Below are 23,568 nucleotides of genomic sequence, written 5' to 3' on the forward strand. Positions count from 1 at the left end.
TCGTGAGATTAGTCAATGTTAGTGGTATTTAAACATCAGAGAAAGAATCGTTGATATAACATTATGTTTCCTTACGTTAAATGTATCATAGAATTTAAACTCCGCCCGCACCACGTCTTCAGACGTATCACAAAACACCCCTTGTAATATATCTGACATCTATCACATGTCCGTATACACATGTCATAGGCCCTGTCAGAGCGTGTGTGCAATACCCCGTGTTTACGTTGTAAAATAGTTCCGGTGTGGTCATGCGCAGTAGTAAGCTCCCAGGCCCCGATTAGGCACATGTCAGGCCTAAGTAGCGAGGTTGTATTTATCTTACAAAAACACGCTTATAGGAATAATATCTGTGTGCAGGGCTATTATTGTGTCGCCACGGTTAGAGTCTTTACGATTGATTCAGTTGAGGTAATAATAGCGGATCATTTCCATCCGGTTGGGATCTCTACATTGAAGTGACAGGACTATTGAATCAATTCTTCAAAAAATATTTTCCGTTGAAGGATATATATACAGTTGTAAAGAGAAAGCAGCATTTTATATTTCCAAGCAGTCGATAGTAGAAGGTGTACATGCATACTATCGGCTCAGACTACATGGAGTCTCCACTCGGACATTTGAAAGGCGATTCCTATCCCTCACCCCCTCGGGCCCACTCTAGCCCTGGACCTACCCCCGGGACGATCAGCCTCACACACGGGATGATTCCAACGGTTAATCACAACAATAGTTTACTGAGTAAACTACACAAAGCTACTACTTACAGCTCGCCACCGCCCATAGCTTGTAATCCTGACAACAATATTTGTAAATTAATTGAATATAGAAATGCAAAAGTTGCAGCATTTGTGGTGGACGGCAGGGAACTTATCTGTCTGCCCCAGGCATTTGAACTTTTCCTGAAACATCTTGTGGGAGGACTTCACACAGTCTACACAAAACTCAAACGACTGGACATTCTACCCGTGGTCTGCAATGTCGAACAGGTGCGAATTCTCCGGGGGTTGGGCTCCATCCAACCTGGCGTCAACCGATGTAAGCTGATCTCGTGTAAAGAATTCGACATCCTCTATGACGATTGCACAAATTCCAAGTAAGTTAAAATTAATTTGAGAACATTTTATTTCATATATATATATATAAATGTTGTATGAAGGACATGCAGATAATTTCTTATTCTAGTAGTCCTTATAAAAACGTACTTCACCATTCTGCTATCAATATTCTTGCATGTAGTTGTTTTTAAGTTTTCAATTCATTTTTTATGTGTACCCTGCAACATTAGTAGGTTTTGCATGATTCACAGAGGATATGTTTCCCAGCCCTGTTTTCTTGGTCAGAGTGTACCTATTTAACCCTATCTGTTGAGAGACGCACCCTATGAATTAGCAATCAATATCTATACATTTTATTTACATCAATTATCAGATAATTAGAGAGGAAATCTTGTGACGTTTCTAAATAATATATATCTATATTTTCGTCACTGTCTAATTAAACCATATTGCAATTGAAAATGACCAAAAATTCATGGTTTACAAAAATATACCAATTTACATGTATGCCAATCAATTTGTCTATTCAACAATCTCTTTACATAATAAAAGCATGTATTGACTATTGATATTTCAATAGAAAATTGGAATATGAAACACTTAGTATTCAATAAATATAGAAATACAAGGAAACGGTGACAAACAGACAAATGACGCCAAGATTTCAGAAACAGAAGCTCAATCAATTCTCGGCTGAAAAAAAAATCTGGAACCAAACATCTCATGAAGTACAGGTATCATACTGTACCGTTTTATTACTGTTACATATCGACCTGCCTCTCTGGTGGCACGATAGCTGTTTACTTCCACAGATACAGGTTAATGTAGAATCAGACATTTGTACAATATACCTGTTATCATACAAACAGATGTGTTTGTTTGATCTTCTATTATCCAAAAATTTAATTCTTGTAAATTAGGTTTTTTTTACAAGTTTAAAGAATGTAGTAAATTAAATACTGAAACAGAATTAAGCAAATTTGGAATTTTCCATATGTGCAATTCTTTTGATAAAGTATTATCTTAATCATAATTGTTTAGGAAATGCCAATAAGTTTGGATATCACATCTCATTAACTTCTAGTCTATGTATGAAATTAAATTCAGAGAAGTAAATTTTATAGTAGTCTTACACATAATCTTTCTAAAACTAGATTAAATTTTGTTAATGTTTTCGTGTAAATTATCAGTAAAAACAAATAAAGACATTGCTAAATTTTTGTCTAGATATTGTTTTGATAAAACCTGATAGGACTAAATAAAAAGATAAATCTAACTGGAACCTATGATAAACTATTCATCTGACAGCGTTAGAAATTGAAGTTGACACGTTCTTGTAAACTTGGCTAGTCTATCAATTTATCCCGGCGATAAGTATTATCTGTTTACGAATTTAAATACAGGGCATTTTCATTGAAAATGACAATTTACATTCTCTCAGTTGGAAGCCATGACTGAAACGTGAATTCCGTAGATAATATATACTCACAATTTGTCCAATGTTCATGCACGATGTAGAGATAAGATGCACTTATAGATAGATATATATATATAAATTAATTTATGATATTAAGAACACCATGATACAGAAGTACCAGTGACTGTGATATGAAATTATTTCAGAAAATTATTTTAAAAAACATGAAAACTATTATTTTAATTTACATAAATAACAGAAAAATAAATAAGGTTGACTATATATATATGATTGATTCTATTGATGTGATGAAATAGTGTGCATGTAAACTGTCATTGTCTGCATCAAACATCACCTGTGACATTCACACCTGAAGAACGACAGCTCCTTTTATCTCGGTAATTACAAAATTTCCATCTGTAAGTATGATCTACAGCTGTGGATATTGGGACTCGAAGGGGAAGCCACGACTTTCAGGACTAGTAGGGGAAACAGAGGGGAATTGGGAGGGTTGTCTGGATGGGACTTCTGAAATTACCTGTCAGGGGGAAACCATGACGATCAGGACTGGGAGGGGGAAACAGGGGAGAAGAGGGAGGGTTGTCTGGGTGGGACTGCTGGCCTGTCAGGATGCGGAACACATCCTCAACCATACATACACATCACCCGACACGTAATGACATGTTATATAGAAATCATATAGGAAATTTAATAAACGGCGAGACGGAGATGATGTTCGCGGATGTAGGAGAAGAAGTGTAACCTGTGGAAATGAGGCATGTGTTTTTGGTTAGGTTTGCGCGTGAGATACGACCGTATCAGAATCATACGTAGACAAATGAAAGTTAAACTTATCCAATAAAATTAGTTCAAGTCCATATAGAAATTTTTGTCCAAATTACTATTTTTTTGGTATAATAATAAAGTTATTTAAAATAGTTTAATTTCAACATATTTTTTTTTAAACAAACGTTCATTTACAAAATGTAAAACTCTTTTTTTTAATTCCTTTTCTTTTTTTTTAAGAAGAAAAGGTCGATAGATAAATAGGACCTTGTATCTTTTTATCCCTGAACGAATGTCTTCTGTATATCACATATACGTTATCTTATCTCTTAAGTCTAAAATGGTTTCTTTGTCGATGTCGAAATGACAAAAATATATTTATTTAACAATCGCCTTATTACAGAATTTCATGCAATCTGCCACTTGAATTGATAAAGCGATCTTCAGAATCGGATGTTTTCCTTCTCAGCTTGTGACGATTGCTTGTTTATCTTAATCGCTTTGCTACAAAAACTTATTTAGACGTTCTTCGTTGTATCCTTATCATTCATTCAGTGATAAAACCGAGATAATTCTTGGGACTGATCAAAAGGTCATCATTCGTTTTGTGTCTTCACATCAAGGAAGGTATGGTTTAGGTTTTTTCAATGATAAATATAAATTCGCTATGAGATATAATTCAAATCGGTATTCTTTTTGATGCTAGTATAATTATTTTACGGTTGACTGAAGTTCCCATTGTATTCTTCCACAGCGAGATTAGACGAGGTTAAGTACCCACTGGGTATCCGGATATTTCTAAACAGTTTCCGATTCATCATTATAAAAAATACACATCTTTTAAATGCATTGTAGGTTTTAGAATGAACGCAGTAACAGAATATTTCAGAAATTCATCAATACAATTCAGAAAGTGGATGTTGGGAAAGTGGATCCTGTTTTTGATGATTTATTTAAGTATTGAGAAATTATACGAGGATAAAAGAAAAAAGAAAGTCGTGAGATGGCATTACATAGGCCTGTTTCTATCGTGAAATATGGTCCTCTGGTAATCATAGGACCCACACTTTCGTATAGCCGGTACGACACAACTGGATCCTGTTAAATTTCACCACAACACACGGTAATAATAAGCTATAAATAAAGCATTATATTCTACGAAATTACTATCGGTTGTTGTGATACAACTGTTTTCCGTGTTTACCAAGTTAAAGATATATAATGACACTGTCGGGGCATCCTCTTCCACAGCGTTGTCAGAGCACAGACCTGTAGGGTCAAAGGTCACTGTCTCGGGCTCCTCCTCCTCCTCAATGCTAATCAATGAAGCAGTTATTAAAAGTTTCAGCCGGGTCAATTCAAAATGCACGTGCCTCTTTGAAAATATATTTATTGATTTCAATTACGAGACAACAATATCACTTTCCATTAATAAAGCTTATATTGGGCACAGTTACTCGAGATAACATGTCAAATATTTCACTATTCAACAAATGAGCTTATAAATGCCATATAAGTTTTCGTTTCTTTATAAATATTCCAACTGCAATCTAAAGTTAAACGTGGTAAAATTTGTAACAATGATCAATATTTAAAAATATATCGATCATAACTTGATTTCTGATTAATCAATATGATAAATCTCCCTATGTGTTTATCGATTTCATCACAAAGTCGGAAGTAGTATATTTAATTGTCGAAATACGAAATATTCGTTGTTGCATATGTTCCACTAATACCAACCACTTTACTAACCAGTTAATAGATTTTAACATGTAGCTATAAAAATGCTAATCGCTGTACCCAGCGACCCCTACCCGTTATCGCAAATACAATTCCGATACAAGCGGGTCACGTCTCGACCCATAATCAGTATTTGTTTTTGGTCAAAACAGGCAATTAAGCCAACCATCTATATTGAAACGCTAATGAACGGCATTGATTGAATGAAAGTGGACGAAAAGCAACTATTTGTTGACAAATATCGAATTGTCTCGCACCTGGGTACAAATGTTTCCATTTCTCTAAATAAATACACGGCGTATTTGCATTAGATTGATTTGCCAGAATTCATGCATATGACGGTTTGTTTACGTGTTTCTCTTTCAAACAATAAGTAATTGGAAATATTATCAAGATATCGACATTTTACTTCCTAACCAAATAAAGAAAAAGCTTTAGAAAAATATAAACCGAAAGTAGACGCGGTGTGGGCCGATATCAACAAACTGCGACATCCGATGACGCTACTCCGTTCCGGTTTTACAGCAGGCGACGACCACAATCAAGTCCGTTACGCACAGAAATCGACACATTAAAATCATTTATTTCAAACCATAGTACTTCTCTCGAGATGTCTGAATGAGGCAAGCATGTACAGTAATTTGCACGGGTTATTATTTGTGAACAAACTGCACATGCGCTTTATATCATCATGATTATGTAAATTTTCCGAACACATTATCAATTATCAATTATACGTCCAAGATTTTTTATATTATAGATCACTCTTGTGAAAAACGGCTATATTTTGTTTCAAGTTGTTTCTGTATAGGAAAACACACTATTATTGAGTTGTTGTAATTCTATGTTAACGAACTATTTTTTGTTACCTCGGATGTTTTTTGTTGATATGCAACACGCGCCCTTCAAAATTGGATTAGCAGAAGATGGTACAAGTAGGTGAAAGTTCGTTAACAATTTCCACTACAAATGAAACAAAATGACTATGCAATGTGTAATGTTCAGCTTGATTGATCTCAAACGTATATAAATACCAGAATTTCTTAATTTCGTGTAATATTTTCCAATTTATGGAGAAGGGAGACGCATTTCTATCTGCGATGAAAAAATCGCCCAGTTTGTGTTAAGAGCTCTGCTACAAAATGATACAAAAGACCAGCTTTTTTTATACATTTAAATATATGCATAGTCACAATACCTATTTATATGATAACATGAAGTACTGATAAGATATTTTATATTCCCAGGAATAAACCTTGTCTTGTCGGCAACTTGTGGAAATAATTGGGATGTCCATTACCACTATCGGCCAATAGTGTTATTCGGAATATATCGGGTTTCTACTGATTTAAATTAAATTCTCTGCGCAATAACAAACCGTGATATTAATTGTTGGGCTAGCGGTCACATGTTGAAACATATCCACATTCGGCCTTGTCGTTTAAGCAATACAATTGACCAGGAACAATCGACGACTTTGTCATAACGATGAAACGATACAGTTTCCAATAGCACAACTCTTTTCAAAGCTCAGACGGATTCTCTGTGTTTCCGGTTGCAAAGCCTGTTATTCCAATATATGTTGATTCAATAAAAATGATAAAAGACTTTTTGAACATCAAATGGAACTGCTACAAAAGACCTGTAAGTGAATGCGTTGATATTAAAACATGAACGATTGGTAATGTTGATTTGTAATTGTGATGGTCGGATAAAAAATATGTCTGTGACAAACTTGAATGTATTGTTAAAACGGATAACAACTGGGAATCATTGATATTCAATTAAATGTCGGAAAGCATAAACCGTTATGTTGCTTTCTAATCTGTTGTTGATGGTTATGTTAGAATGAACTAGGCGAACAATAAAAGAGTTAGTTGACTTGAAAGATTAAAAAGAAAAAATGAAAATGGACTAGATGTAGCTTTTATATGCTTTTGAGTAATTTGCCTACATGGATTTTGATCATTAGAGATTTTTCTTCATTTTTTTTGTATTAGTATGTACATGGCAAAATTTGAACCCTTTATGAAAAATATATTTATGATAGTAGTTTATTTAAACTGATTTACAAAGTAAGAATACATATCTAATTGTAAAGGTAGAAATGTATAATAAAAAGATGTGTAACACAATTTTATTTGACAATAAAATCATTTGACTTAATTCTTACTTTTTCTGATTTAAGTATTTAAAAGAGAAGTGAAAGTAATTTCTTTTAAAAATGTTTGTTTTTGCATCTGGCACATTCTAGCACCATTTGGTCAAGTCATTGGGAACTGTCTTCTAATTCAAAGGAGACTCTATTTTTTTGCAATAAAGACTATAAAAACATGGACCAGCATAGTACAAGGAGAAAACACTGCATGTTATGTAACTTGAGCAGTCAAGCATGCAAGTTCATCCAGTCCATTTATAATTGCAGTTTTTCTACCATAAAACTTGCACAGAAAGATTTCCCCTGAATTATAAGCATTAGAATACCAGTGGAGCTTACATGACAGAGCAAGGATTTTGAAATGCGCCATTAAATTTGAGATAGGAACCAGTTTGTTTTTGAAGCACCCAGTTATGGTAGTGCACCGGGGGTCTGATAGGTAGCTTCACTGAGCCATTCAATAACCAGCTTGAACCTTCCCTCAGCACTTCACCCCTTTATTGTGGTTGGTAGAAATACCTTCATTATATGTTCCATATTGTCCTTTTTATTGTTCAAGATTGCATGACGTTTCATACATTTAAGTTTTCAGCTAATTTTTTCGAGGTAATGATAATATTAAATTTTCACAAAATATTTTTTCCTCACTCATATTAAAATAAATGTATCGAAAAATGCCATTTTAAAATCCTAACTGCAATCTATCTGATATCTTTATAATGCTAATAAATTCCTTTGTATTGATAAGAAACAATTGTCATTAGCTCATTTTAATTCTATTATTTAAGTACCTTAAAAATAAGTCAGTTGTAGATAAAAGATGAAATTTGTATAGGCATTTGTTCATTTGTTCATTTATGTTGAAAATATGAAGTTGTATCAATGGAGCTGAGCTATGAAAGATGTTTTTAAATATCAGTTGAACCAGATGTTTATTCCAACAGTGTGGCAGATTGTATAGTATGGATGTATTCACAATAACCAAATCCTTATAATACTTTTCTGGCTGTTTTGTACTTTTAAATGCCTTTATTTACTTCAATATAAAAATCCGGGGTAAAGAAAATTAAATTTTCCAAGTGTTTGATAGCAATGTTCACCTATGTGGGGAATATTTGTGTGTGTTTGATTTTGGTAATAAACTTTTATTATAGTCTGCATAAATAAATAAAAATTTTGTAGGAGACAATTAAAAGAAATGGATACGTTTTATTGAATTGAGGTCTGTACATTAAATGTGGTAGAAATGGATTTAAAACTATTTGTATCTTTGTACAACAGTCTCAAATGAAATAAAACCATATTGTTAATTTTATGACACCCAAACTCTGTTTGACTATCACCATCTGTTGGAGAGAGTTAAAAGCTAAGCTCTGGGGATGCTAACTTGACAAATTAGCGGTACTTATCTGTTTGATTGTATTTGGTATTCCTCAGTAAAAATACTCTTAACCAACTACACCGACACTAAAATCCCTAAGATAAATAGTTTTACATTGAATTTGAAGTATTAAACAAACAAACCCCTCTGAGGCTACAATTATCAAAATATGCATAAATCAGATGTTCTTGGGGCAAGCTAGGGTTAAGGGTCTCCTTTTGTAGTTTGGCTTTAGCAAATAAACAAGTGTCTTTGTCATAAATCAAGATTAGGGTATGAATATGGTACTGTTCTTTTGGTCGAAAAAAATCTTGCCAAATACTTACAACACAACAATTCAATAATTATCATTAGGTTACCATGACAACTAAAACAATTAACCCTCCCTATTTTGAAGAAGTAGACAAATGTTATCACTAAGTGAGGAACACTTGAATTCATTACATTTCTGAGGGGTGGAAATGTAACGAGAATACCGAGAAAATATCTCTTATTTTATGACTTTATGATCCTCCTAAACTGTTTCAGTGGCATTTATGCCACAGTCTGATACATAAAGTCTGCATAAAGTCCCACCCTAATCGGGTCTTGTCACCAATTAGCCCGGCCCTAATCAGCCACCAGGAGAATCGTCCTGACGAGGGACACATGGTCTTAATTCCGGCTATCCTGAACCAGCTACAACAAATAGAAATAATGATACAATGATAATATTTATCTTCTTTTCTTTGTTGTCTCCTATCTAGGGGTTGGTCCTGACTGGGGATATTTATACAGATTTTATTTATCTGGTATGGACTTGGCATCTCTGATCTGGGATGGCCTAGTTTTACCTGAGCTGCCCCCTTCCACCCCAACCCCCACCTTTTTGGTGAGAACCTCAGAGCTAGAGTCAGACACTTGATTGACTTGTAAGAACATAGCAGAATGAAAAACAAATTTCTCATTCTGTTTTCAATAAATTGGATTTAATCAAAATCCATTTTTCTTCCTTTTATTTATATCGATCAATTATTTCTATATTGCAGATGACATCAGTGGTATTTCTATTTCAGTGGTATTCACCTCTGACCCAAACAAATCCTGAGATTTAAATGAAATGGCTAGACTCACCCCTAGTGTGATATTTGATCTTATATTTATCTATTGTATTAGACATCTTCATAAATGTCAAAGTTTTAGATAAATGTGGGCCAGTCCACGGCCATATTACAGATAGTCAAATTCTGTTACATTTTGATGTGCTATGCAATGGACATCTAAGTTGATAAGAAATACAGATAAAAGATGTGAAAAAGTGCTTTATTTATACGCCAAAGATCCGATAGGCAGGAATTCCCCTGTTGACTCAAACAATTATAATGTTTAATCATCGGAAATAGTCGGGTTAGTAAGACACTGATTCAACAAACAGTTAAATTGGACAGATATAAAATGTCAGGCTGATAAAGGATCGTGATAAAAGCAACAATTCGTGTGAATGTAAACAGGGGTACTCTGAGGCACTGGAAGTACAAACTGTGTATATCTACAAATTAATTTAAATTCCTCAGCCAACTGGTCAACACTGCTACAAGAATAATTCTTGTGTGAAATACATGGTAATCAATTACAATTTATCAAATTGATTCCAGTTTATTGATAAAGATGTTTGTATCACTACATTAACCAGAAAAGTTTATAGAAAGGAGAGGTGAAGTTTTGTAGAATTTACTCAGTACATCTGTCATGCTAATCCGCAAAACTTAGCCACCTCAAAGAGAAAACCTTTTAAAGAGCTAGCGCCAAATGTATATGTTTGTGGGGATTAAGAGCTTTTAATCAGTTGTAATTGAAGTCTGTTTTCTTCAAAGTCATATCCAAGTATATCAGAAGTCTTTAGTTTTAGGGATTGTCTGTCGGTCTGCCATCTTGTTTCCTTTTTGATGTTTAAACGATGGGTATATGCTCATGGTAATCTCTCGTATGTTTGAATTTGGTTGGAATGTAATGCAGAAGCTGTCTAAAGACTGTTTTTTAAAGTGATGCAGATATATTTCTTTGCAATTAATTTTGTAGATTTTGTGTGAGATGAACTGATAACAGAATTACTAACACCTTATGGTGGATTTGAGATGTTTTTACTTCCCAGGATGGAGGTACATGTTTTTATCTTCCTATTTGTAAAGGATTTCTCTACAGTGGTCTTTGTTGTGGTAACATTTTGGTGAGATTTCCAAAGATGACTTTGTTTAATAAGTGCAGAAAATCAGGAAATCTTCCTTTGTTCTTAGAGCTGAAATAGACGCAGAGGTAACATTTTCAGCCAGCAATATAAAAACACAGACCTAGTTGTTGAACAGCATAGGTTCTGATTTCAGTTGAAATGGCCATAAAAGCAAAACTTGACTTGAAACATAAATATATGTAGTTTACAAAATTTAATTAAAATTCTTCTCAGATGAACAAAAAAAGACAAAATTGTAGGACATAACCATCGAAATGTGTCAGGCAACATAACCATCAAATTGTGTCGTTCAATAAATCAGATGTTTGAGGTAGCCTTTAGGTTGACACAAAGCAATGCTCCATTGGGCACAATCAAACTTATCATCAATGTGAAATGTTTTTTTTTTTTTTAAAGAAATTCACTAATGGTAGGAAATATTGATGTATTTGTGTTGACTGTGAAATCAAACATTGATCCACTTTTCAGCACTTTGATGTGTTTCCTTTAGTGGTTTGATCCAAAAGCTGTCAATGTCTGCATCAAAACTATTTTTATATCCTCTACTTACAATACAATTCCTATTGAACGTTAGATTAACAGGTTTGTTAATGACCAAATAGAATGCTAGCATACATTTCACATCTGTTCAATAAATGTTTGAAATTGTAGAAATTTCCTCCTTGGAATAATTAGAGACTTTTGTAATCTGGTATCATTTTAATTCTGATATCCGGATTGCTTTAAATTATAAATAGGAAGCTACATTTGGAAAAATATATGTGTCTTTAACATGGCTTGTAGTTATGATATCAAAGGCTTTCTGCATTACTAACTTCTAATGAGTATGTTTTTAAATAGATCAAAATGATTGTATGGAATAATAATTGGAACAAAACAACCATTAAATCTATAGTAGGTGAAGAGCTCATGAAATTTTTAACATCATGGATGTCGACCAAAGCTACGTTAGGATACATGTTTTATAAAACATATATGAAATATGTGGAGACATAGCAAATACAGACATCAATTAATGATTCAGGTTTAAAATAGGAAATCGACTTCCATCTTCATGACTTCATTTTAATGGCCCTATACATCGTTGAGGGATTTGGAATTAATTGTTCAAAGAGATGTTTGGACTTGTATATTCTGTAATATATCTGTATAATCTAGTACTTGTTTTCAGTATCTCAATAATTCATTAATTCTGTTTCAATTTATTGTCGTGTATTGAAGAAACAAGGTGGCATGAAATGGCTTCATTATACGGATGGATCGGGCCATTGTAGTCCATACATCATTTCATGATAGTACGCAGGCTAATGTTGTGAATACATATTTAATATCTTCTAAGTTCACCTGGTTAGCTAACTGCCTTATGAACTGAGTCTTTAAGCATAACTTGAAGAATTACATTGTCTCTGAAATGTTTTATGTGAATCGGTCCTGTCTTACATTTTATGTTTACTTGTTTTAAATGTTATGTCACTCTGAGAAAATACATTTTTTTCCTCATCTTGTTAATTTTATATTCTTTTGTTGAAACATCAGGAGACGCAATGCCTCGTCAGCCATTTCTGATTTTCTTTGTTTTCGACTGTTGATGAACATATCCTCATACAAAGAGCGCATCTTGCTTGAATAGGCATGAATGAATTCGGGTACCTAACCTGGCCAAGGTTTAGTACTAGATGACCGACGATCAGTTTGTCTTGGTTTTCATGAATGATGAATATTTGAGCGGTTTTTGTAGATGTTCTTCCTTAAGATATGGCATTACTTCAAATAATTCTGTTTGTGACAATTAAAGGTCAAGGTTTGACCAACCATATGTAATTACTAGTATTGTGTAGTTAACATTGGTCTACTGTTCAATGGTGTTTTTACAACTACTTATTTACCTCCCGGTATACGTTGAAATATATCTTAAAAAAAAGTATATTGTTATTTTAAAGTAATCCAATATTTTACCATTTGTATGTGTTAATATATAGCTAGAGCATCTGAATTTGAGGTTTCCTTGAGGTATAGGACTAAAGAAAGAATAGAATGTCTTTAGATTTATCAGTTTGCTTTAATCGTGTGTTAAGACGGACAAATTAACGGCATTTAAATCTTAAGTTACTAATGTATATTCATAATTACTTGTAATGTATACCTGACACAGTCTAATCAGACAAACAATTATAATGTTAATTGACAATTATGTTAATTGTTATCAACTTAGTTAATTAAGTGACTATTGATTATTATGGGGTGTCATTCGGCCTTGTTATAAGAGCTGTATAATTAACAGGCAGTGAGTTACATAAACTCATTACAATAGGAGCATAAATTGATCAAGATAGTGGGGTATAAATGTCACACTGAAATCTGGGTTATTGGTATAATATATATATATATATTTACAGCTGTAGAGATATGCTTCATTACAGTCTCTCCATGGGTTATAGACACAATTATGATGTAATGTTTAGAGAGATTGCTTGTGTAATATTGGCCAGCACTCTGTGATCTTTCTTCCTTCATACCTGACGTTCTCCTCATCTCCTCAGGGGAGGGGGCTGAAATTCATTCATCTTCACCAGAGTTTTACCAGTTGTAATAAATTATGGGGAAATGCTTAAATAAATGTGCCGCATTCTTATGAGTTATCAGAATATCATCAGAGTATATGAATTTATTTTAATTAATGTCTAATAAAGTTGGAATTAGAGAGTGCCATAACTCCATAAGTAATCAGAATTTCATCATTGTACAGAAAATTATTTCATTAGTGATACACTGGTTTTACAGTTCACCAACTTTTAAATGAATCCATGATCAACGCCTTTTTATGACAACAGCGAAAGATAGTAAGATGTCCATATACTTTCATACTTAATTGGTCAATTTCAAAATTATTTTAGGAATTTTGCAAGGCAGACAAAATGATTTGCTGACTACAGGTATCATATATATATGTAAGTGGTAGCTTGACCCAGTCAACAATTTTTATCACCATGGATGTTTTTTATTGTGAAAATTTTCAGAGTTTGAATGGTAGATAATCATTGTGGCAAGTGTTTTAAGATCTGAAAATTGTCTTTAAAAATGGCTGAAATGCATCTGTTGCATTTGAAATATTCAATTACAGCACCCTGACATGATTTGAAATTCAAGATTTGACAGTGGACAATAATAAATTGTACATTGATTGTAACCAGATAGGTCTAGCCATATCAAATCCACATAAATAGTCTTTTTATGTGAGGCTCCTGACCATATATATTCAAATACAAAGTTTTTTTATCCCAACATTTGGTTTATGTTTCTATAAATAATGGAGTTAAGCACCAAACATTTGCATGAATTGTGCTGTCCGGCAAGCGGTCAACAATCAGCCTATTCAATAATGGCCAGAGTATTATGGTCAAAACTAGCATCGGTCAATTTAAGGAACTTAAATATCTGCATTGTCCTCAGATAAAAAGTGGCAGAGAGGTTTTGTTAAAGTTGTATAAAATTATTCATTAAATGTAAAAGGTTTTCTTTGAAATGCTTGAGAGTGTATTTTAGGGCTGTCAAGAATGATTTCAGATCTGTGAATTTAAAATGAACCAATGCACAATTTGACAGGAAAATGGATATGTAGCAAAGATGATAAACAAAGAACCATTGAATACCATTGTACTCTGCTGTCACATAGAGTAATTCTTGCATCTGGAACCTTTTTGCTACAAAAAAACCCCAATTTTAACAAAAATCACCTTTTTCTCTCCCTTTACAATACAGTGCAAATCACAGGTTTGAATGCATTTTCGAGAGTCTCTTTTTCCAGGCTGTGTTGGAGGAGGGGCACTGCATTGAAATAAGTTCAATAGAGTTAGAAAAGTAATGGTAAAACGTCGAAAAGGTACTATTCATTGCAATCTGCATCAACTCATTTTGAGGGCATTATTGGAAAAATTAATCATGCTCGACTGTAATTTTCAGGGCAGATTTCATACTGTGTGTTTTCTGTTTGAATAAATTCTTTTATAGATATAACAATAATAATACAAACTCTGTAATTGGTTTTGGAGTCCATGAATTTTTTACAATCTTTTCTGTTATAATTGTGTGAAAATCTAGCTGGTAATCAGATTAGATTTGAAACATAAGATCTCTTTATCAAATGTCAGTGACAATTATTATAAAAAACAAATTCTTACCTAAATTTTGTATTTTCAACAATTAAATGTAAATTAGTAACGACAAAATACTGGTATTGTCCATTCAAATTAAGCCAAAAGTATGCCTTTTTGATAACTCTTTAAAGAAAGTAAGTGTTTTACAATATATATAAATGTCTTTATATTGTCATGGAAACAAATGGTTGGCACAATGCAGCAGAAGCAAGGAAAGTAGGAACAGAATAGAGAAAGACGAGAACTGTTGAATTAGTCACTGAATCAGAGTAGAAGAAAAGTATGCTATTTTATTTGAATAATTTGGTGTCAGTTTAAGAGTGACGACCCATTGACAAATGAAAGAAAGGTTTTTCAATCACGAATCAGCCTGGATACCTTTGGGTCATGACCCCTGTTGAGAATCCACTTTGTTCCCATACATTAAATTGTCCCCACGTGAGTGGAGAGAATAAAGTGATGTATCAGTGCCATTCTTCAGCAGAACAAACATTTCATGTAAAATGAGTTAAATTTGAATCACCACCAGATATTAAGATGCTGAGTGAAATTCTCACACACAACATTCTATAGCATCTACACCTGCATTCAAATTATCAGCATTATTTTTTATCTCCATTTTGAATCCTGGGAACCAATCAAATCGTATGGAGAAGTTTATCAGTAAATCTGGTGTAAGTTTCAAAATGAAATTGAAACGTTTGAGGTAGTAAATCTGCTGGTGTGTCCTACCTGGTAATGACCATTTGCTGCCACCTGACTGACCACACTAGACTGTCATTATCAAATTTTGTCAGTGAAGTGAAGAATGGCCTTGATAAAGTGAATGTGTATTAATTCACACAAGGCTAAATGCTTATCAAAATTCAAACATAGTTGTTTTTGCTGAATTTATATAATATTTAATATATAACGAATACTGTTCTATTTAACCAGAAGTCAAAGTGTTTTTATCCTGGTGTCAGTGAACTCCTGGCGGTATCTTGCTCCGCTAATTTATGTTTGACCTTAAAACAAGTCTGTTGGTTTTTTTTGCATCAAATTCTGTGTGAAATAATGAAATAATATAGATACTATATGTATAGTCAGTATTCTCCCATATGGAAAGTTAATATGAAATCTGAGTAAGTTATTGAAATTAAATAAACAGAAATTTTATTTTTCAGCCTTGGTACAAATTTATTCTGAAATGGGAAACACACAATCCAATTTGATATTTTTGTTAAATAATTGTTGAATGTCATATGAAAAAAAGAAATAAAGAAACAAGCATCTCCATAGTGTGACGGCTGTGGTACTGATGTGGCAGGAGAGCATATGGATTATTCATTTAGATATGACACCTCTTGGAATGTGATTAACACCATGTTTAATGTTGAGGTCATTAAGTCAATAAATCAAAATTGTTTCAATTTGAAGCAGGTTTGTTGATAGATAGAAGTCTTGATGTGTTGCATATAAACTGAAAAATATTTCTGTGTTTAAATTTTCATTATAAATTTACAAAACAGGTATATGTAAAAATAAAATTGCAAACCGTAGAACCTTTCAAAAATGTGATTTTGTTGGAGGAGAAAGTTTCTTGAATTAAGTATTTGTATGATTTAATATTTAGATGAGTTTCAACCATAAGTAGGTAAAAATGTCTGGTCTACTTTACTAGTGAATGCAAAGTTAACTCTACATAGAATAAGCTTTCCAAAAAACAAATTGGAAAATTTCCTTTTCACATTTGAAGTAAATGCCTATTATTTTCTGTTGCCCATAGTTCTCACAAGACTATAAGGTATTAGATTAGTTTGCAAGTTCTTTGTTCTGTGTGGTTGTTATCATTAGGTATCAAATTCGTCTAGTTATAAAAATAGATAATTTTATTGGGTATCAATAGATATTTAAAATCTCAAATTTTGTATTATAGTCACAAGTCTGCACCTCTTACTAAGTTATGACAATACCTGTCATCTCAGACAGGTGTTTAAAATCTGTGACGTTCAGTATGAAATATCTCTGGTATTTAGACAGGTTTTTGATATCTTGATCATATGGAAACTTTTAGAATGTGATGAAATAAAAACATGATTAGGTTAAAAAAATCTATTTTTTTTTTACTTCCTGAAACAAGAAATTCACTTGGCTTGTACATATTGAAAAATATGTATTCTAATGCATCATAATAATTTTGTTAATTTCTGTCCAGGTTATTCATCAACTATTTTACTCTTTAACTTCTGATTAAATGATTAAAGTTCTTGAAAGATTGACTGATATCATTAAGATCTTTTTGTAAGTGATGTTTGGTACTTGATACCCCTTATGAACAACTTAGACCGTGATTTTGAGAGGAAACCAGGTTTTCATGATAGTTTTACTTAATTGTTAAGAAATCCTTAATTGTATAGTTGTACACTTAGTAGATGGAGTGCAAACTCATGTAAAACCTGCTTTTGATAATTAGAAACAGCAACATCTGGTATAAAATTTATCAAGTACAATAAATGAAGTTCTTGTTTGCTTTACATGTTTCAAAACTTCAATGAGACTACAGCTAATAATGTTTGATATCAAACTTATGTGTTGTTGATTTGGTGGTATTTTTGTCACTTAAAGCTATACATATCAAGGGCTTTTCCAAAACAGAAAACTGACCAAAGTGGACATCAGCAACAGGCTTTTAAACTACATGAAAACATTTTGTTGGAAATGAAATATTTTTTTCCGATATTGTGCCAATTAGTGAATATTTGTGAATTGCAAGTTGCCTTAATTATGCATTTAATAAAATCATTTGAAACACAATCTTTGTAGCTTCAATGCTCTGTATCAGTAGTACATAGTTAAAGGCTGTGGTGTGGAAAAATGCCTAGCCATTCAGTGCAGACCCATGATTAGGTTGAGATTTGTAGCATTTGTGACATGTCTAAATCCCTGTTACAGTGTATAGCAGACTAGTGATATGTCAGCTGTTTTATTCATTTCTACTTAACAGTTGTGTTCCATATCTCCCAGTCTTCATTGACACAAGTAGATAGCATTACTCTGCTAAAACCTACAATTTTTAATTATCATCAGAGAATATTATGTTATTCAATTTTGGAACTAATTTGTTTAAATTAGGAACCTCGGTGATAAGATAAAGAAGTGTTTCAAAACCCAGTCTTGATTCAGAGCTGTGAAAGACATTTTTAATTATAGTTAGTGCACCTCATGACCATAGTCTTAGGTTTCATATGCCATGGGAAGTTGTTTTTTCTTGTCAAATTATTACTAGGCTTTTTCTGTGTGTCAACAAACTTAAACAGATAAGTGTAAATTTGGAGAGCAGAAATTAGAAAGTATTTTCAGACTGGTATACAAATACCATAAATATTGTAGGCATGTGATGGAAGATATAAATGGTTTATGAATTATGCTCCCCTTAATCTGTATGGAAATATATGATAGAGAGAATATTCTATTCCATTCAGAAAGTGAAAGCAGGCAAATCAAAGAGATCATCATTGGATTGTGTCTTCCTTGTTCTCTCACCAATAGATTATCTTTTCCTTGATCCCCTACCATTTGGTTATCTCCCCTTCTTTCTTCACCACTGTATTATCTCTTCTTGCTCCGTTGCCATTTGACTGTCTTTCCTTGTTTTTACAACAACAGATTATCCTGTCCTTGTTCACTCACCATTTGATTATTTCTCCTTGTTCCATAGCCATTAGATTCACTCCCTGCTCACCATTGGATCATCTGCCCCTTGCTCTGTCATTGGATTGTCTCCCCCTCACTCCTATACCCAATGATTATCTTTACATTTGCCTCACCATTGAATCCCACTGCCATTACCCCCACCCCCCAAATTTGTTCTGTAATTAAAGGATTGTCTCCCCCTTCCTGAGTTCCTCATCATTTGATTCTTCTCCTTGGTTCTTTCCCATGTTTTTCTTTATTCCTTGTTCCCCTGTACATTTGATTCTCTCCCCTTTGTTCCATCCAAATTGGATTTTCTTTCCTTTGTTTCCTCATTTGCTTTCTCCCTTCTCATTCTCTGGATCCATCCATGTAGAATTCTTACATTAATGTTGTCATGTTGTCATTTATTGGTGCTTCAACAGCAGAATTATTGGAAGGATTTTCAGGTGTCTCATATTTTTAATAGAAGGAAATATTGTGGAATAAATGTGCAATCTAATTTAAATACAGCATAATTAATTGTCAAAAGAATAAAAGACCAAGAATGAAAGAAAACATTTTGATAGGTTTTACTTTAGTATTAATAAAAAAGATTTACAATAAAATTCTTTTAAACTCGAGATATTTTAAGCTGGAGACCTATTGCCCCAACAATATTTACAGAGGACTTCAAATGGTAAATGACCTGATCATGATACACCCCTTCACTTTTCATTTTTTCAAAAACCCTGGCGACCCCATATGATCTTATTATACATTATAGCTAATTCATTTGGTCATATCTAAATTGACACCCAGGGGTGAACAGGGTGAACTATACACTCCATACAGGTACACCATAACCTTAAAATGTACAACATTCTTGACAAAAGTGTTAAACACCGGGCAACTGTCCACCTGATGTCATCGCTGTCCAGTTTGGAACCGTTTTTGGCTGTTTGGAAATTACTCTGAGCAAATATCCTCTGTATGCTTTTGAAGTGAATGTGGAATTAAATAGATGACATTAAAACCAAATCAATCCTCATTTGTTTGGTCTCATTACGGAACATATACTTAGGGATGGACAGATCCTACAAGTGCAAATAGTCTTTGTAATGGTCTATTAGCACAAGGTGTTATTGTACTGGGTTAGCCTGTGACAATTAAACAAAGACACACAAGGTGTATTTAATTCAAAAAAATTGTTTATTTATCAGATTTATTGTCTTCCAGTGTTTGTGTTTGGAAATTTTTTTAATACAATACAGTACCCAATCCTTTGAAGATAGTAATTTAGCTGGTATGTTGCAGAGTTATGTCCCTTCTTACACATTACCTCATAAATCACTTGAATGACAATTATAAATTGTTACGCTCTTGGTTAACTTTTATATATGTATTTATTTAAAACTTGACGATATGATCTTCAGATGTCTGTGTTGTAATTCATAAAAAATGCTACATCGGTATTTTAAAAGATCTGGTGAATAAAATGAAATGGTACTTTTTACTCGCGGTAAATGAACTTTATGCATTACAAAACTATGAAAATGTACAGAGAGAAAAAAAACACCATTGATTGAGTTAAACTGCTGCTTATTGAGATTCATACACTGAAAAGAATAACTTAATATGTGTTAATTGTTGAAGAGATATCCAAACTACATGTGAAAATGGTCGTGTTTCATCACGTATTATTTAAATAGTTTTGTGTCAAATCCAAATGGAGATAAATGGCAATAATTAAAATAAAGTTTACAATTATACTAATATAACTTATTCAAATGTTTCAGAAGTTCATTTTAAATGCTTTTAAGGGAATGAAATTACAATAGATATGTGATAGATGTTTTTCCTCTAAACCGTATGAATTTAAAATGCATTAAAAAAGCATGAGATTAAATGAATTGTCATGAATTGCAAATAAACAACGGCAGATACAGTAACCTAAAAAAGTGTTTCTTTCATTTAGGTATTTGATAGGAACAGATTAAAAACATAAAAATGGCATGTTTACACAAGTTCAAAGAAGAGAAATGTCTATTGGTCTTAAACGACAGACTGTTAAGCCGTCTTCTTAAAAAAATCGCATCTGATTCTTTTTACTAAATAAACAGTGGGTGACTCTGTAACCACACAATCTGTTGATGTGCAAGTGGGTTTAACTTGTGACTTTGTTGGATGTCTCCGTTTAAATGTTTGTGATTGTCTGTTTTCACAGGGGCAGCTGTATCTCTTGATTAAGTGCATAACATTACAATAGAAACGTTGGCTACCGATCTTGTATCCTACTGATGTTGAACCGTAAAGACTATTGGCTTAACAGAAGTCTGTGGTTTGCCATGCTAAATCAAATTTTGCAATTTTGAAATTTTTTTTGGAGGGAGGAGGGGGGGAGAGAGATTTTAATTTTGATTCAATTCATGCTTGAATTCAATAAATGCTAATGGAACATAAACAGTAAACGAAAAATAGAAAAAATTCATAATCAAAACAATGTGAACGTCCTGATAGATGCCATATTATTAAGAACCTGCATTATTAGTTGTCAGTGAATTGTCCTAACAGAAAGACAAAAATTCAAATCTTATTAGTTTTATGTGGTTAGTATTAGATTTAAACATGATAAATGTTGAAAAATAACGGATCGAATGTCACATAATTTGGGAAAGTAACACATGTCCGGATTTGTTATAGGAGATAGGATCTGTGTACAACATATCAAGATAAAGTACCCATCTTAGATTGAGATCTGAACGACTACCTGGTACTTATCTGGGTAAAGAAATACAGGTAGAAAATGTTTGAAATCTTCACTAACATTAGTGTAATGACTTGTCATTTTGCCATGAGATTGTACTATTAGTCATTATGACAAATTTCAATTCATTGATTAAATTGATTTAATCGCATTTTAAAGAAAGAAATAAAACTTGACCAAAAAAAAAATAAGAATCTTTTTTAAAGAAGTTTATTGGTTGTTGTATCTTGAATTCATTTTGATCTCGGTGAATGTACTATTGACATTACAATTAATAGCTATCATTACGATTTCCGTGGGGTTTATTTCTGTTCTATTTTTACACACAGTTTTAACCACATGCACCACTAAAGGGGAGTGACTGGTACCGCATGGCAGTTATGGGATTGCTTTGAGATCTGTAAACTAAAAGTACACGATCGGGGGAAAGTGTACTCTTTTAATCCAATCTTTATACACATATACCATCAAACAATTTATTTCCGTTTTTAATAATGTATAAATTTTGTATTTTGTGAAAACTTAACTGTGATAACTGATAATATATAGATATTTCTTTTGTTGGTATGTAATTAGTTTTGTGAGCTGTAATTAAGTGAAGGAAAATCATCATAGGCATAAAATACTGCTGTCTTACTTATTGAAGCAAATTAATTCTTTCCTAGATAATGTTAGAAGATAATAGCTAAGCCTAATGGATTAAATTTTATGTGATTTAGATATATTTCAATTTCAATTTAGTGATATTAATATGAGACATAATTAGTACGCTAGATCCTAGGGTTTGGTGTTACAAAATAACCCCTGTTTTTTTACTCACCTTTTTAAATATTAGGTCAAGGAAGAAGTTTTTCATAGGATACCTAATTTTCTACCAATCAAATGTGAATGTTGTAACATAATTAATTCATTTTGTGTGTGTGAAAGCACAGGTGATGTGTAAACACTGAAACTTTCAAACTTAAGACAAATTGAATACAAGAAATGTCAGTTATTAAAAACATTAAAAACTTTCTGTCATTGAATTATAGTATCCTAATTAGAAAGGATAAGTAACATGATTTTAATCATAATGAAAGGCATACTTGGTAGGAAATATCAAACTTTCAAACATATTAATATAATTGATGATTATTGAATAAAATACTGTTGAAACATCTAGGTTTTATCATACTGTGATTTTATTGTTTGAATCATACATTGTGGTATTCTGCTAGTTGAAGTTGGTATAACCTCCCTGGCTTTGTTGAACTAGAAAGCTTTGTGATTCAGCCGCTGCAAGATATGAAGCAATAGATTAAGGTGAAAGATTCAATATTTTCACCTGACAAAGTCCCATGGATGCCTGACCTCAGTGTGTGATTGGCCAGGTGAACAGCTGACCACCTGACATTAAGTACTTTATACTTGCGTTAGGTGACACCCCACCTGAGTATTTAATAATACATAACACACAGTTGCTATGCCTGATGCTTAATTCTCTTCTGTAATTATACAGAGCACCAGTCAAGGAAGAATCTGTAGAGCCGATTATCCTCTTGCCTGCAATTAATATAGACCAAAGAGGTCATTTTCTGGACAGTGAATGTAGTCCACCAGGACCATGTCCATTCCTTTTAGACTCTGTCTCTGGACTGAGTCCCCTTACTCTGTTGTCCCAATGGACTGTCCCTTTACCTGTAATTCTACTGGACTGTGCCCTTTTACCCAAGTCCTACTGAACTGTGTTCCCTGACTTGTTTTACTATCATACAGGGTTTCTTTACCAGCAGTCCTATTTGACTGTCCCCTTACCTGTTGTCCCACTGGACTGTGTCCCTTTACCTGTAATTTTATTGGACTGTACCCTCTTCCCTGAGTCCTACTGGACTGTGCCCTCTTACCTGAGTCCTACTGGACTGTGCCCTCTTACCTGAGTCCTACTGGACTCCGCCCTCTTACATGAGTCCTACTGGACTGTGCCCTCTTACCTGAGTCCTACTGGACTGTGCCCTCTTACCTGAGTCCTACTGAACTGTGTCTCCATATTTGTCCAATTGGACCATGTTTCTTTGTCTGCAGTCCTATTGGACAGTATCCCCTTACCTGAAGCCTCTATGTTGTCCCAATAACTGTGTCCCTTAACTTGTCGCGTACCCTTACCTGTAGTGTTCCTTTATGTGTAACATCCCTTAACTAGTTTGAAATCCTACTGGAGTCAGGCACCTGAAGAGCTTCTGTAAG

General features: G+C 33.2%; 1 protein-coding gene across 2 annotated transcripts in view; it reads left to right on the plus strand.

Annotated features, from left to right (window-relative positions):
* Window positions 1-372: 372 nt before the first annotated feature.
* Window positions 373-23,568, plus strand: part of LOC132545593 (dachshund homolog 1-like) — a 90,456-nt gene continuing 67,260 nt past the window's right edge. For both annotated transcript variants that reach the window (XM_060209285.1, XM_060209286.1), the window contains exon 1: window positions 373-1,096. In XM_060209285.1, coding sequence (XP_060065268.1) covers window positions 576-1,096 — 521 coding nt within the window. In that variant the 5' untranslated portion in view covers window positions 373-575. The remainder of the gene's footprint in view (window positions 1,097-23,568) is intronic.

This window comes from Ylistrum balloti, unplaced genomic scaffold, assembly GCF_031769215.1.
Source record: "Ylistrum balloti isolate Yb309-2 unplaced genomic scaffold, AGI_CSIRO_Ybal_v1 Utg369850, whole genome shotgun sequence".
Classification (NCBI taxonomy): domain Eukaryota; kingdom Metazoa; phylum Mollusca; class Bivalvia; order Pectinida; family Pectinidae; genus Ylistrum; species Ylistrum balloti.